General features: G+C 40.2%; 1 protein-coding gene across 1 annotated transcript in view; it reads right to left on the reverse strand.

Moving 5' to 3' along the window:
- The window catches only part of KALRN (kalirin, RhoGEF kinase), a 408,565-nt gene that overhangs the window by 297,825 nt on the left and 97,529 nt on the right, over positions 1 to 13,211 (reverse strand). Inside the window, exon 9 of the mRNA XM_012730450.1 lies at positions 11,363 to 11,485. Coding sequence (XP_012585904.1) covers positions 11,363 to 11,485 — 123 coding nt within the window. The remainder of the gene's footprint in view (positions 1 to 11,362; positions 11,486 to 13,211) is intronic.

Raw genomic sequence — 13,211 nt, forward strand, 5'->3', positions numbered from 1 at the left:
CTTCATCTAGAAAATGAAAATAATTTTCATTTATGTGGAAATAAGAATAATATCAAAACCTAGTCCATAGAGCTGTTTTAATAATTTAAATAAGACATTCCTTGTAAAGTAATTCAATAAATGGCAGATATTATTGTTTCTTCTATATGTTTGTCAGAGGTACAGGTTTAAGGCCTACAAACACTTAAAGTATATTTTTATCTAGAAAAAAAATTGTTTCCTGGTAGAACTTACCTGCATCCCTATTACAGTCAACATAAGATAATGGCATGTGCATTGTTAAGCACACTCTTGAGGTGCATCCTGTTCACAGTGTGCCATTGACATGAAGGAAAGAGCAAAGAGAAAGAAAGTCTATTTGGTTTCTCTTGATTTGGGCATTGAAATTAATCATAGGGGGACATGGTAATAAGTGGTTTACTTTCAGAATCAAAACTGGGCAGGCAGGAGAGCTTTCTTTTCTAAATCTTGCCTGAGAGACAGTGACTTTATTCTTCTCATCTGCATCTATTTTCACCATACAAGGTAAAGATGTAGTACTGTAAACTCTAGTGGGTTATACAGCTGGCAGCCCTTGAAGGAAGGCGCCCAAGTCAGAGAATCCCGAGCGCTCTCACTTGGTGCGCACACTGTCCTACCTTCTTCCTTTTACTTGATCGCCTCGGCAGGCTCAACTCCAGCCTAGTTACAAAACTCAGATGTAGTCAGGACCTGTCAAGGAGTGGGGTTTGGATGTATTCTATCGCCATCACTGCTGCCACAAAGAGTACTATTTGGGCACCTCCTATGAACCAAAATCAGGGACCTACCGTATCTTATTTCTAACTCTCTCATCACTCTTTAGGGTGGGTATCACTCTTGGTTTTAGAGAGAAAGAAATGGAAGTTCAGGGAAATTAAGTGATTGCTACAAGGCCCAAGACCAATAAAAAGAACAGACTTATGCAGACTGACTGTAAATGCTATGTTTTTCTCACTGTACCTTATGTCCTAATAGATAGGAAATCAGAACTGAGAAGGATGTCTTAAAGGGGTTTGTGGAACTATCAAGGGAGATGATTTTGGAAACTAGGGGGTTTAGTTAGTAATAGCCTGACCTGAAAAAGGTTAGGATGAAATAATCTCCTGGGATTGGTGTAGTCCACTGTTTTACACTAGAAAACAGAAACAAAGACTCAGGTCAGATACTGGTCAAGTTAATTGTTAAATTGGCCACATTCAGCAGAGAGCAGAGCCAGATAACAACAACTATCAGTACCTGTGCTTCAGATAAGTGGGGATAGGCAGAGAAAGGTAAGAGATCTAGGTTCAAGATGCCTGGATCACACAGATTTTTTTTTTTAAGATTTATTTATTTATGGATACAGAACTGGGGTACAGGCCAGAGGAGTGGTGGGTGAGAAGATTCACCAGAGACAGAGTAGGGAGGAGAACAGATAGACTGATGAAGTACACTGCTGAGAGGAGCAGCAGGTGGGTCAGGAAAGGTCTGCCACGCCATATGGGTCAGCTCCCTAGCTGGGATCGAACTTGTGCTGCTGTGGCTTTGGAGAGCTTCATAATGTGGTGCTTTAACCTGTTGCACTACCAGGGAGAGCCCCACACAGATTTTTTTTTTTAAAGGTGGCCCTGGCATTCAAAGGAAATCTTTGAATGCAGGAAGGAAAAAGTGTTGCTCAGTGAATCTGTAGTGATGGTTCTAACACAGTAGTCTGAGGGATTACACATAGGAAAAGAACTAGGAATTTTGGGGTAATGCTGAAAACCATTCCAGACCTGATCTCCCAAGATCCAAAGTTAAAGGAATCTATGGAAAGATGGTTGAGAATGTAGGATCTGGATCCTGCCTCCCCGCCCTATCACTTATTAGCTCTGTCAACTTGAGCTACTCATTTAACCTATTTGCTCTAGACTCTATATATGTAAATGGGAATTAGAAATGCCTAACTCATGGATGGTATACAGATTAACTGAGTTGACACAAGTTCATTAGAAAGTGTCTGGTTCATAAAAAAGTACTACTAATAGTTTCTATCATTATCGCCATTGTTAATAAGGTCTCAACAGGGAGGAGAAAAAAATGTCTTCCAATGAACATGACCTAGTGAATCAAAAAAATATGACTAAATGAACTGTCTTGGGCTTAAAAATCAACACATTGAGCATAAAATCAGTTACAACATACTTCTTTTGTCTAATTTATTGTTTATTTTGTTGTTGCCTTTAAGACCCTTTGAAACAGCCTACCTCTAACCAAGAAGAAAAAGAACTTTCCCACATGTCAGCTATGAGAGGGTTAAAGCCACCTTCAGTAAGCAGGCCCCATGTGATAGGAACCTGCTCCGCTGGAAAAAAAAAAATCACAAAATCTTAGGAAATGAACAGATTACCAATTTCTCTTGTCAAAATTGGTTTCCTATGGCTTCAATTGAAAGAATTTTTAGTTGTTTTTTTTTTTAATTTAAAAAAACACAGAAAAGTCCAAAGAACTCAAAGTTTGATTCAAATGATGATTCTTCCCAAATGCCAGATCCTGGATTGTGGCTCTCCAGGCTGAGTCCAGCTCAGTGCAGTTTTACTAATTCCATCAAGATAACTCTCAGGCCACAGGTTACTGCTTCTGGAGTCTGTTTCTTATGAATATTCATCTATCCACTCTCCTTACATTTACCATTCTTAGCACTGGAAGGAACATCAGAAATCATCTAGTTTGCATTCCTTTATTTTCAGGTGTCAACTGCATGTTGGGCTCACTAGGAGACAAAATTACTGCTGTAAGGAAGGTCATCATCCTGATAGGGAGTGAGAATAGCATAAAATTAATTATGACCCTCTGTGATAAGCACCATGATGGGGATCCGTGCAGAATAAGTAGGTGTGTAGGAAAGAGATATCCAGTCCAAACCATAGAGATCACTGAAGTCTTCCTGGAAGAGATGATACTTAAATGAACAGAAGGTGGTCAGAAGTAGTCAGCATTAAAGTGGGGGTAGGATTAAAAAGAAGACAGCATAAAGATTTGAGAATATGACATGCAAATATCAGGATAGCTTAAGTACAGGGTGGGGTAAAGGGAAGTAGGAGGAGTAAAAGGGAAAGCCAAAGAAGACAGGATGGGGTAAAGGGAAGTAGGAGGAGTAAAAGGGAAAGCCAAAGAAGACAGTAGCTAGATCACAAAAGGTTTATAATATCAAGAATTTGAAATTTTCCTAGTAGAAAGCCATCTATGGGCTCCCTATCAATGGAACAGTGTGATGAGATAATGTTTTAGGAAAACCACTCTTTTTTTCATTGTAGGATGGATTTAAGGAGACCATGGCTAGAATTAGGGGAAAAGGGATGATACCACAATAATCCAAGCAAGAGATAATGAGTCTGATCTGAGATACTGGGAATGGTGATGGAAGGACAGTGAAACATTAAAGAGGCAGAATCAGTAGCAGCGTGTGGTGAGTTCATGAACAATGACAGCTAAGGTAGAGTCAGGATAACTCCCAAGTTCCTGTGTCAGACAACTGGGTGGGTGATGCTTTTCATGGTGTAGGGAACACAGGATGAAGATCAGACCTGGAATAGGAGGGAAAAGATAAATTTTGGACACAATGGATTTGAGAATTTCTGAAAAATCTAGGTGGAGGTGTGCAGAAAACCAATTATTAACAGGAAGCTCAGGGGTGAGGTTAGAGATGAGACATGGATTTAGGAGCCATCAGAGATGGAGTGGCAGTTAAGATGCTGAAAGAATGCAAAATCATGCAGATTGTACAGAGTGATGGTCTGAGGTATGAGCCCTAGGGTAGATAGAGGAGATCTAAGAAAGTCTAAATAGAAAGACATAAGGAAACTAAGAGAACAAGGGGTCACAGAGGCTCAGCAGAAGAGAATTTGGAAAGTAGGAAGTGGCAGATAGGCTCAAATTGTTTCTGAAAGACCAATTAATATCTAGAGGTGTCCTCTGAATTTTCAACAAAAATGTTTAGTTTGAGACTAGAAAGATTAACCTCAGTTGACTAAAATGAATAGATGATGGGGTTTAGACTTTCTCTTAGAACAGGAAGAAAATTTTAAAGGTATTCAAAGTTGGTGTAAGTTAAAATATAACCTTTAAACCAGAGAAATAAGAATTTCTCTGTATGCTGGCTATTTCGATAATATGTGGAATTCTGTGTCTAATTCTAGAAAATATATTTTCAGAAGGATATTGACAAACTGAATGTTGGAATGCTACCAGGATTATGAAGCTGAGGTATCTGGATATGTTCAGTTTTCAGTAAATAATGTTTTGTGGAAGTCAGGGAGAGGTTTTGATAATTGAAGACTTCCTGTAGAGGAGAAATAATGGCGATAGGGATATTAAAGCCAATTTTAGCTTAATTTACTTTTAAGTTCTGATTCATAGTGCCTTTTTTTTTTTTTAAGATTTATTTATTTGTGAATAAAGAACTGGGGAAAAAGCCAAAGCTGCAGGGGCAGAGAGAGGATTCACCAGAGACAGTGTGGGGAGCACAACAGACCGACTGAGGAAGTACACTGCTGAGGAGAGCAGCGGGCGGGTCAGGAGAGGTCTGCTGCGCCATGTGGGTCACCTCCCTGGCCTGGGATCAAACTCATGCTGAAGTGACTGTGGCTAGCTTGCAGTGGTACATTCTAACCTGTTGTGCCACCAGGAAGGGCCCTGTAGTGCCTTTTAATAAACTGTCCAAAACCAGAATGAAATATTTCATGATACGGTGCGCTTCTTATCATTGAAGATTTTCTAGTAGAAGAAACCCTTTTTCCATAGAATATAAACATCCTCAATTTTTTTTGCCAACTAAACAAACAAATAAATAGAAACAAAAAAAAAACATTTTCCTGGACCCTAATGTCCCCTTTGTTTCTTCCTGTGCAAAATTAAGTTCTTAAGGGAGAAGCCTGTATTTTGTTTTCTTTTCCCTCACCTCCTCTGTGCCTTCTGATCCCTGCTACTGGGCTTCTGACAGAGAAGACTATGGTCCTGTCCAGTAGCAATCGGATGGCTCCTCCGTCTGTATTATTTCACCGTTTGTTTCACAAATCTCTTTTATAGATATTACATAGAGACCTGCCTTACCTCTCACACCAGAAGAAGTCCTTTAAACAAATGCCCTCTTCATAGCCACCAAAGCCACAGGAATACGTATTATATTTATTTTCTTGTGTTAAAAATTTAAAAGCAGTATTTGTTACAAATGACTTTTGTAGATCTACAGGTAAATATTGTTTGCAATCTGTTCTCTTGCTCTTTTCTTTTACTTGCTCTCAACTTTAACTTTTTCCAGAAGGAAGGGCATTTCCTTCACCAGGTGCTTCTTCCCAAGTCACCTACAAGGCATCACACAAATCTATTTTGGCTTTACTCAAATTTATTTTAAAATTCCCTTGAATCTTTCTAGATAAACCAGTAAGGTTTTCTGCCAGAGCACATCCTGCTGAATCTTGACAAGATCTACTCTACCTTTTTCCAGAAGTCCATCACCCAGACTCCAGGACACAGTTCAGGAAACATTCATTCATTCATTCATTCGTTTATACAAGAACTGGGGTACAGGCCAGAGGCGTGGGGGAGGGTGAGAGGATTCACCAGAGGCAGTGGAGAGCAGAACAGGCAAATGGATTGAAATACACTGCTGAGGGGAGCATCGGGTGGGTCAGGAGAGATCTGCTGTACCATGTGGACCACCCCCCTGGCTGTGGATTGACCTCAGTGCTGCAGTGGCTTCAGACAGCTTCATAGTGCTGTGCTTTAACCCACTGCACCACCAGGGACAGCCTGGCCAGGAAACTTTTAAGAATACCATCCACATAAGCAGCCATGTGCTTCTCCCAGCCTCCCTTCTCTTCCATAGTCACTGTCATCACACAGAACAAGAGATAAAAACACCACCTGTGCTTTCAAGTTTTGCCGTTTGTTACCCAGAACTTTAAAATCATTAGGGATGCAGTCTTCATTTCTTCTGAATGTGCCGTTTGTTCCACACAGGAAGCAGCAAATGTGGGGGACAAATCATGGCCTTGATAAAAGCTTCTTGGCAGACTCTCCATAATGTCTTGGATATTGGATCCTACTTTTATTTTTCCACATCAAGTATACAAAAACTGACCTTCAAAATTCTTGGTTAGGAGTGATCCACAACATAAAACATTTTTCTTTTTCCTGAGCGTGGCCACAAGACCCCTCCCATCAGCTCACACTAGCAACTTCTCAGTGCACTATGAATGCAAGTCCCGAATCCACCTGTCATACCAGGTCCAAAGGGTGAGCTTGTCTTTCATTTCTCTGATGTCACAATCTTCTGCTTGCCTACTTCATGACACTAATTTCTCTGCATTCTTCTGGCTTTCTCGCCATTTTTTTTTTCATCCTGCCTAAGTACTTTTCATATTCTCTAACAAGCTGGAGTGTGAAAAAGCATCTATTTTAGTTCTCCCACCTTTTCCCTCTGCTTGCAATTGCAGTTGCTATAATTGGTCACCATTTCAGGCAAGAAAAGAAAGATGAAACTTCCTCCAAAGGTCACTATACCATCCCCTTAGTAGACATATTTATTGAATCACCAAGTGAACTAATGGTTTATCTTGTTATATGAGAACCCTAAAAGAGCAAAGATTATGTCTTTTCTCTCACTATAGAACTTCTTAAGTGTTAGAGTGTTTGCTGCATATTTTTCACTAGCTGGTGAGTTCCTCAAGGCAGAAACTAGGAGTTTCTTTAAATTTTCTATTGTCCCCACATAGAGACTTGAGCAGACATGAAAACTAGTAATTGTTATAGTCCAACTTTGAGGGCAGAGGTTATCCCTTGTATGGAATCTCTATAGGTGATGTATTCTATTTGCCTTTACAACTCTGGTAGGTTAGTTGATTACACTTTGAACATTTTTGAGGGTCAAAGTCAAGTCCATCAGAATGTTTCCCTCCACTTTCACCTTTTTTAGCCTCACATCTCATAATGAATTGTTTTAATTAATGGAATAGTGATTTCACTTTGAGGGAAAAACAAAAACAAAAACAAAAAACAAAGCAGGGATCAGACAGGGAGACAACTAACCAGAAATTGCCTAATGTAGTTCTTATTTGTACCTAATTTCTTTTAAATCTTTCTCTAAATGGTCTATTTGAAAAATGTTACATTAATTCTACTTAACATACTTAGCTACTGAAATATGATTTGGTGATTTGAGACTTTTGATAATACATATTTAAATGTAAGTGCTTGCTAATATTCGATTGAGCTATCACTAGTTTACAGAAATCTGGCATTTCGGCTAAGGAGGTCATAAAGCAGACCGCTAGCACATCTGCTATCCAAACCACAGGCACCTGAGCTCTCTCCTAGTGAGTAATAGCTTGTATCTCCAGACGGAATCTTCTAGTACTCATTCTCCCTTCTGGGCAGATATAGATACATGCATCCCCTGACAGCAGTATGATTATGGAAGCAATTCCATCTTATACTTGTTTATATTCTCAATGATACTGAATGTGTCACAAAAAAAGGTATAAAGATTAAAGATGTGTCTGATTTACTCTAGGGCAACCTGAGTCAAGTATCAACCAGAACCAGGAGGAGTTCCTGTTAGTGTCCAGGTCTTCTATATGAGCATAGACAATCACAGGAGCTTGGACTAGAGAGACTCACAGAGGTGTCAGATGACTTGGACATCCCGGCCCCTGGCCCCTCACAGCTAGAACATTCCCAGCTAGGCTGTGGTGAGTGACTCCACCCCTCATTCAGCTCAGCTTCTATGTAGGCTATTCTAACAGTGCCATCTGCAGGATGAACTGAAGACTCAGAAACTTAATCCATTTCTTTCAAATGGTTGTAGATGATTTTGCTTAAAATGTTCTCAAAAGCTAATAAACACAAAATCTAAGTTAAATTTTAAATACAGTGGGTTGTTAAATTAATTTTTCTCAGATATGTTTATTTTAATGCTAGCCTTACTCCAAAGAGTCACCAGTGGTGAGAATCACAGGTCCCCCAACTGTCCCAAAAGTGGAGATATATTTGTTCAAGGGCTTTACATAGACCCTCAACCAATTTTTTCTGCTTGACAGCTTGTTCTTTCCTTCAGAAGGGCAAATTTCCAGGAGCTGTAACAGATATAACAGCTTTCTTTCTGTCTTAATTTGTAATCATTTTAAAACTGGAATATAAAGAATAAGTGTCCAGAATTCCCTTGCCACATCAGCTGTGGGTCCAAGAATCATAAACTCCCAAAGTTGAAAGTGGTTCCTCTATAGAATCATGGCTATCTGGAGTATTGCTGAGAGGGCTCACCCAGCCTCTTATTCCACACTGTGTGTGAAGATCTTCCTGACTGTATCTTACAGCCAGCAACCCAAATAACAAGGGACAAGAGTTTCCATGCTTTAGCTTTCTGTCATTGACCTCTGACTAACTCAAGAGTTGTCCAATTTCTAATTACATTCACTCTCTTCCAAAGTTCCTCAGTTAATTGGGGACAGATGCTGGAACAAAGCAGGTCTGAGGCATAATGATAGTCCACCTGCCTTTGCTGTGATCAGAGATGATTTTCTTGTATGGATTACTAATTCTAAGATGCTGGGAACTTCCACTGCCCACTTTCCCCAGAGGGGGTTGAGGGAAGAAATCAGAATTAATTTCAGATAAGAACCACTGGAAGCGGCCTTTACAGGGCAATTCAGTCACCTTTTGACCACTTCTTAGTCACTCACTTGTGGTTCACACCTGCTGATCGTTCTAGGGGAAACCATCTTACCAAAAGAAAGGCCCTTTCAGAAAGCAGCAACTCACAAAAATATGGTTTTATCAAAGAGCAAAGGCAAAGAGAAGTGGATTATATCAAGAGATTCTCAGTAGAGGATCAGGGAAAAGTAATGTCTAACAGGGTGGCCACACAGAACCCCCACACCCCTACACTTGCTTTTTGTACTTCACTTTCCAAGAGCAAACTGGCACTTGAAAATAAATCTTACACTCAGTTCCTATACTTCAATAAGGAGGAAAAGCATGAAACTAGGGTAAGAAAATGACTCTCAAGTCAAAGAAACCTGAGCTTGGGTCCCAGCAGAGTCACTGACAAGCCAATGACTTGGACACACTGTAGAACTTTCAACGTCTTAGAGTCATGATCTATAAAACGAGGTGACATCCTTCCTCGTGAGGCAGGACTGAGCCACAGGACAGCCAACATACAGGAACACCAAAGCTATGTGATGGGCTGTTCCAACAGATTTCCCAGGTACTGCCGCTGCCACAGTCAGCAGTCAGGTAAGTTATGTGACCTTCTCCCATCCATTGACCCCTAACAAACTGGAGAGACACCCCAAATCCCTAGCCACCCAGGTATTTTGGACTATCCACATCTTGTCTACTAAGGGCACATTAGTATCCTGTGTCTATATTGGGTTGGCATAGTTTAACTGACTCTGCAGAAGGTTATGTGTAGCTATGAGGTTTGCTTTTGTTGTGGTGCTTATAAAATACACATGACATAAAACTTACATTTTAATCATTTTAAAATTCATTTTAAATTCAAATATTAAGTACATTCATATTGCTGTATAGCTATCACCATCTATCTCCGGAGTATTTTGCAAAACTGAAACTCTGTACCCATTAAACAGTAACTCTCCAGTCCTCCCCCACAATCCCTACCAGCCCCACCATTCTACTTTCTGTTTCTATTATTTCTATTATTATTTATTATTCTACTTAGATGCTTCACACAATTGGAATCATACAATATTTGTTCTTTTGTGACTTGATTACTTTACATATCACAATGTCTTCAAGGCTTACCTATTAAATAGCAGGTAATAGATTTCCTTCAATTTAAAAAGTGGATAATATTCCATAGTATGTATACAGCACACATTGCTTATTCGTTCACGTGTCAAAGATACTTGAGATGCTTCTGCTGTTCAGCTATTGTGAATAATGCTGTTATGATATATATAATGTGCATAATGCTGTTATGGATATATAAATATCTGTCCAAATTCCTGATTTTGTTTCTTCAGGTATACACCCAGAAATGGGATTGCTGTGTCACACAGTAGGCCTACATTTAATTTTCTGAGGGCTGGCCATACTGTTTTTCACAAAGGCTGCACCATGTTACATTCCCACAAACAATGCACAAAGAGGTCACATGAGGCTTTCTTTATTCCATAATCTGGGTCAGCTCCAGCTACCTTCCCTAGTTCAAGTCACTGCTGACACAGTCTTTTCTGCTCTTGTCAGGCCTCTCACTTTTCAGTGAAAACTTGCAGCTGCAAGATGCTATAAACCCACACTACTTTCCTGTCCTCCAGAGAATTCCTTGGGCTCAAATGGCCCCCCTCTTTTGTACCCATAACTCCTGGGGCTGGCAGCTCTGGATGAGGATCGGGGGTCTGTACAAAGCCCAGTATGGTATCCACTTCGATGACTGACGATGTGGTGAGCAGCCACGCACCTGCTAAGATGTGGTACACCCTAGTGTTGTCACCCCCACTAGTCCATCAGCACCACCACCCCTCTGCCACTATATTGACACCCTCCCCATCTATCTGTTACCTGTCTTATTCTTAAGAGTCTTATTTACCCATAAATTAATTACAACTATGGATGAGCAACATTCAAAACAACTAGAAAACAGTATTTCATCATGAAGATTATTTTCAGGGCCCAAATGGAAAACTCCCCAAAAGACAAACAGAAAGGAGTAAGGTAAATTTTTGAGGTGGAGGCTCAGGACAGAAACCTCCTTGTATCACTCCACTGCTTACATAAATGGTCAATGTCTCCTACATAACATCCTTGTGCAAATTGGAAAATAGCAAGCTTTGTGGTGATGTGTGCAGTTTAGCTAAAAACGTGAACATTGTGCAAAAGACAGATTAAAAATTGTGCCAATCTCTCAGGGCACCTAAGTTGTGTGAATGCATGGCTTGGTCATCATTTCTTTTTCCAGGTCCTGAAAGGTACATAGCTTTGAATAGGTACTCATTTTTAATTCCCAGTTACCTGCAGTAATAACCATGAGTGGTATCTTTGGGTCATTGATGATTCTATTGATAATAACGTCATTTCTCCCTATTCCCCCTGTCTTATAGATAATACATTTACAGACCACTCCTACAAGAAGATTTTCTTTGAAGACAATAAATTGAGCATCTATTTCCCACTGGAAAATAGTGATTTCAGAACAGACAAAGATACCTTGCATCAGACAGGAAGGCATCCCTGAAGCCCTGGGTTATCAACCCAACACACCTCACCAAATACAAAAGACATGGCCCTGGTCTCCTTCACCCAATGACATTGGGTCCCTCACCCAACCGCATACATACAACGATACATGGTATCTCACCTGAGCCACCTCTTCAAAGTCATCATGCCTCTTCTGTAGGGCCCGGGCTCGATGCAGGGACTTCCCAACTCCCGTGTGTTTGCTGAGAAAGGCCTCACCATGGTTTTCAATCCAGTCCAACACCTGGGAAAAGAAGAAACAATGATGTCCCCATTCCAACCAGAAAACATCTGTCCAGGTAGGATGTTCAATCTATGATAGGTACAAGGCATTTCATTATTGTCACTGGCAATAAAATATTCCTACTCTTAAATAAATTCAACCCCGGTTTTCCTTTAATTTTTTTTCTTATATCACCATAGTTTCCTTAGTTCTCCTATTACCATGTCACTGTGAACCATACCATATCCTCTGTGCTTTTTCCTCTCCCATTTTGACACACCCCACCTTCTTTTGCTGTATGCCTTAGACCTATGGTTAATGTGCTACTTTTTCCTTTTTCCTTGAAGACCTTTTGCTTGGTTTCTGTATATTCCACATATAGTGAGACATCCAATATTTATATTTTTCCTTCTGACTAAATTTAGTGAGCATAATCCCTTCCAGCTCCATCCATGTTCCCACAAATGGTATGAGTTTGTCTTTTTTGTCTTTTTTTTTTTTTTTTGATCACTGAGTGGTATTCCACAGTGTTAATATACCACAACTTTTTGATCCATTCATCTCTTTTGGGGCATCTGGGTTGTTTCTATATTTTGGCCATTGTAAATAGAGTTGCAATAAACATAGGGCTGCAGTAATCCCAGCTCTTTGATTTCCAGAACATCTGCTGACTACTTTTCTGGTTTTCTCAATCTTTATTAGTCCATTATTTTTTTAGCAAGCTTCACAGACAGTTTAACCTCCTCACTATCTCTACCCTAACTACATAAAGTCAGGCACATAAAGACAGGAAATTAGGTAGTGGCAGAGCCGGGCAATTTTGGGTTTTCATCATCTTGCTCATCCCTCACCCCACCGAAAAGGTGAGCAATGCTCACCAGAAAGGTGACCAGTTTTGGGATTCCCATCCTATTCTTGGACATAAAACTCAGAGTATCCAGTTCCCAACTGGAGCTGATGCCCAACCAACCAAATAAAGGACAGATTCTATATCCCATTGTCGCCAATATCTGTGATTCTCTCAGAAAGCAGTGGAAACTCCATATTCTTCTAGGCCTAAGATCTTGTGATTTGGCCTCAAAACATTTTCCTCATCATATCGAGTGGTTGACCAGAGGTAGCTGGAGCAGTAATGGGATGAGTGAGGGAATGAGAAGGTGAGAAAATGTTGTCCTGAGAGGTATATGACAGGGGGAGTGGGAATTCCTTAGTAAAAGCCTTGAAATGCTGGGAGGACTAAAGCATTTTATATCCATTTTGTATTTGCCCATGTGGCCTTAAAAAATATATGCGTTCTATGGAGAAGGGAAGCAGTTCATCTTCTAGTCTCTGAAGAGCCAGCGTTCAATAAATCAGGCGGCTACAATTAAATCAGAATTACAGCACAGACACACCTGTTCCAGATCCTGCCAAGACTCCACTGAGTCTACTCCCCACTTTTGCGATAGTAAACTTTAACTGAACTTTGATTAATGATGTACTAGTTTTCTCAGATTTTAAGGGGACTTTTGGGGAAGTGATTTATATGATCTAGGCCTGTTTAAAAGGATGCTTTAATTCATTCCTCTCTTTCCCCTACCAATTGCCCTGTAGCAGGCAGATGGAGCCAGGACTGTAGACACAGAGTTCCGGCTCTACAGAATGCAAGCTTTGACTTCACTTCCTCTGATATTTGCGGTAAGTCAATGCCTACAGTTGTGCCAAGTAAGGAAGTCTTCTTTAGGCTTCAGTGACAGAATCCTAAAGC

The sequence above is a fragment of the Condylura cristata genome, unplaced genomic scaffold, assembly GCF_000260355.1.
Source record: "Condylura cristata isolate star-nosed mole 26May11 unplaced genomic scaffold, ConCri1.0 scaffold00003, whole genome shotgun sequence".
Classification (NCBI taxonomy): domain Eukaryota; kingdom Metazoa; phylum Chordata; class Mammalia; order Eulipotyphla; family Talpidae; genus Condylura; species Condylura cristata.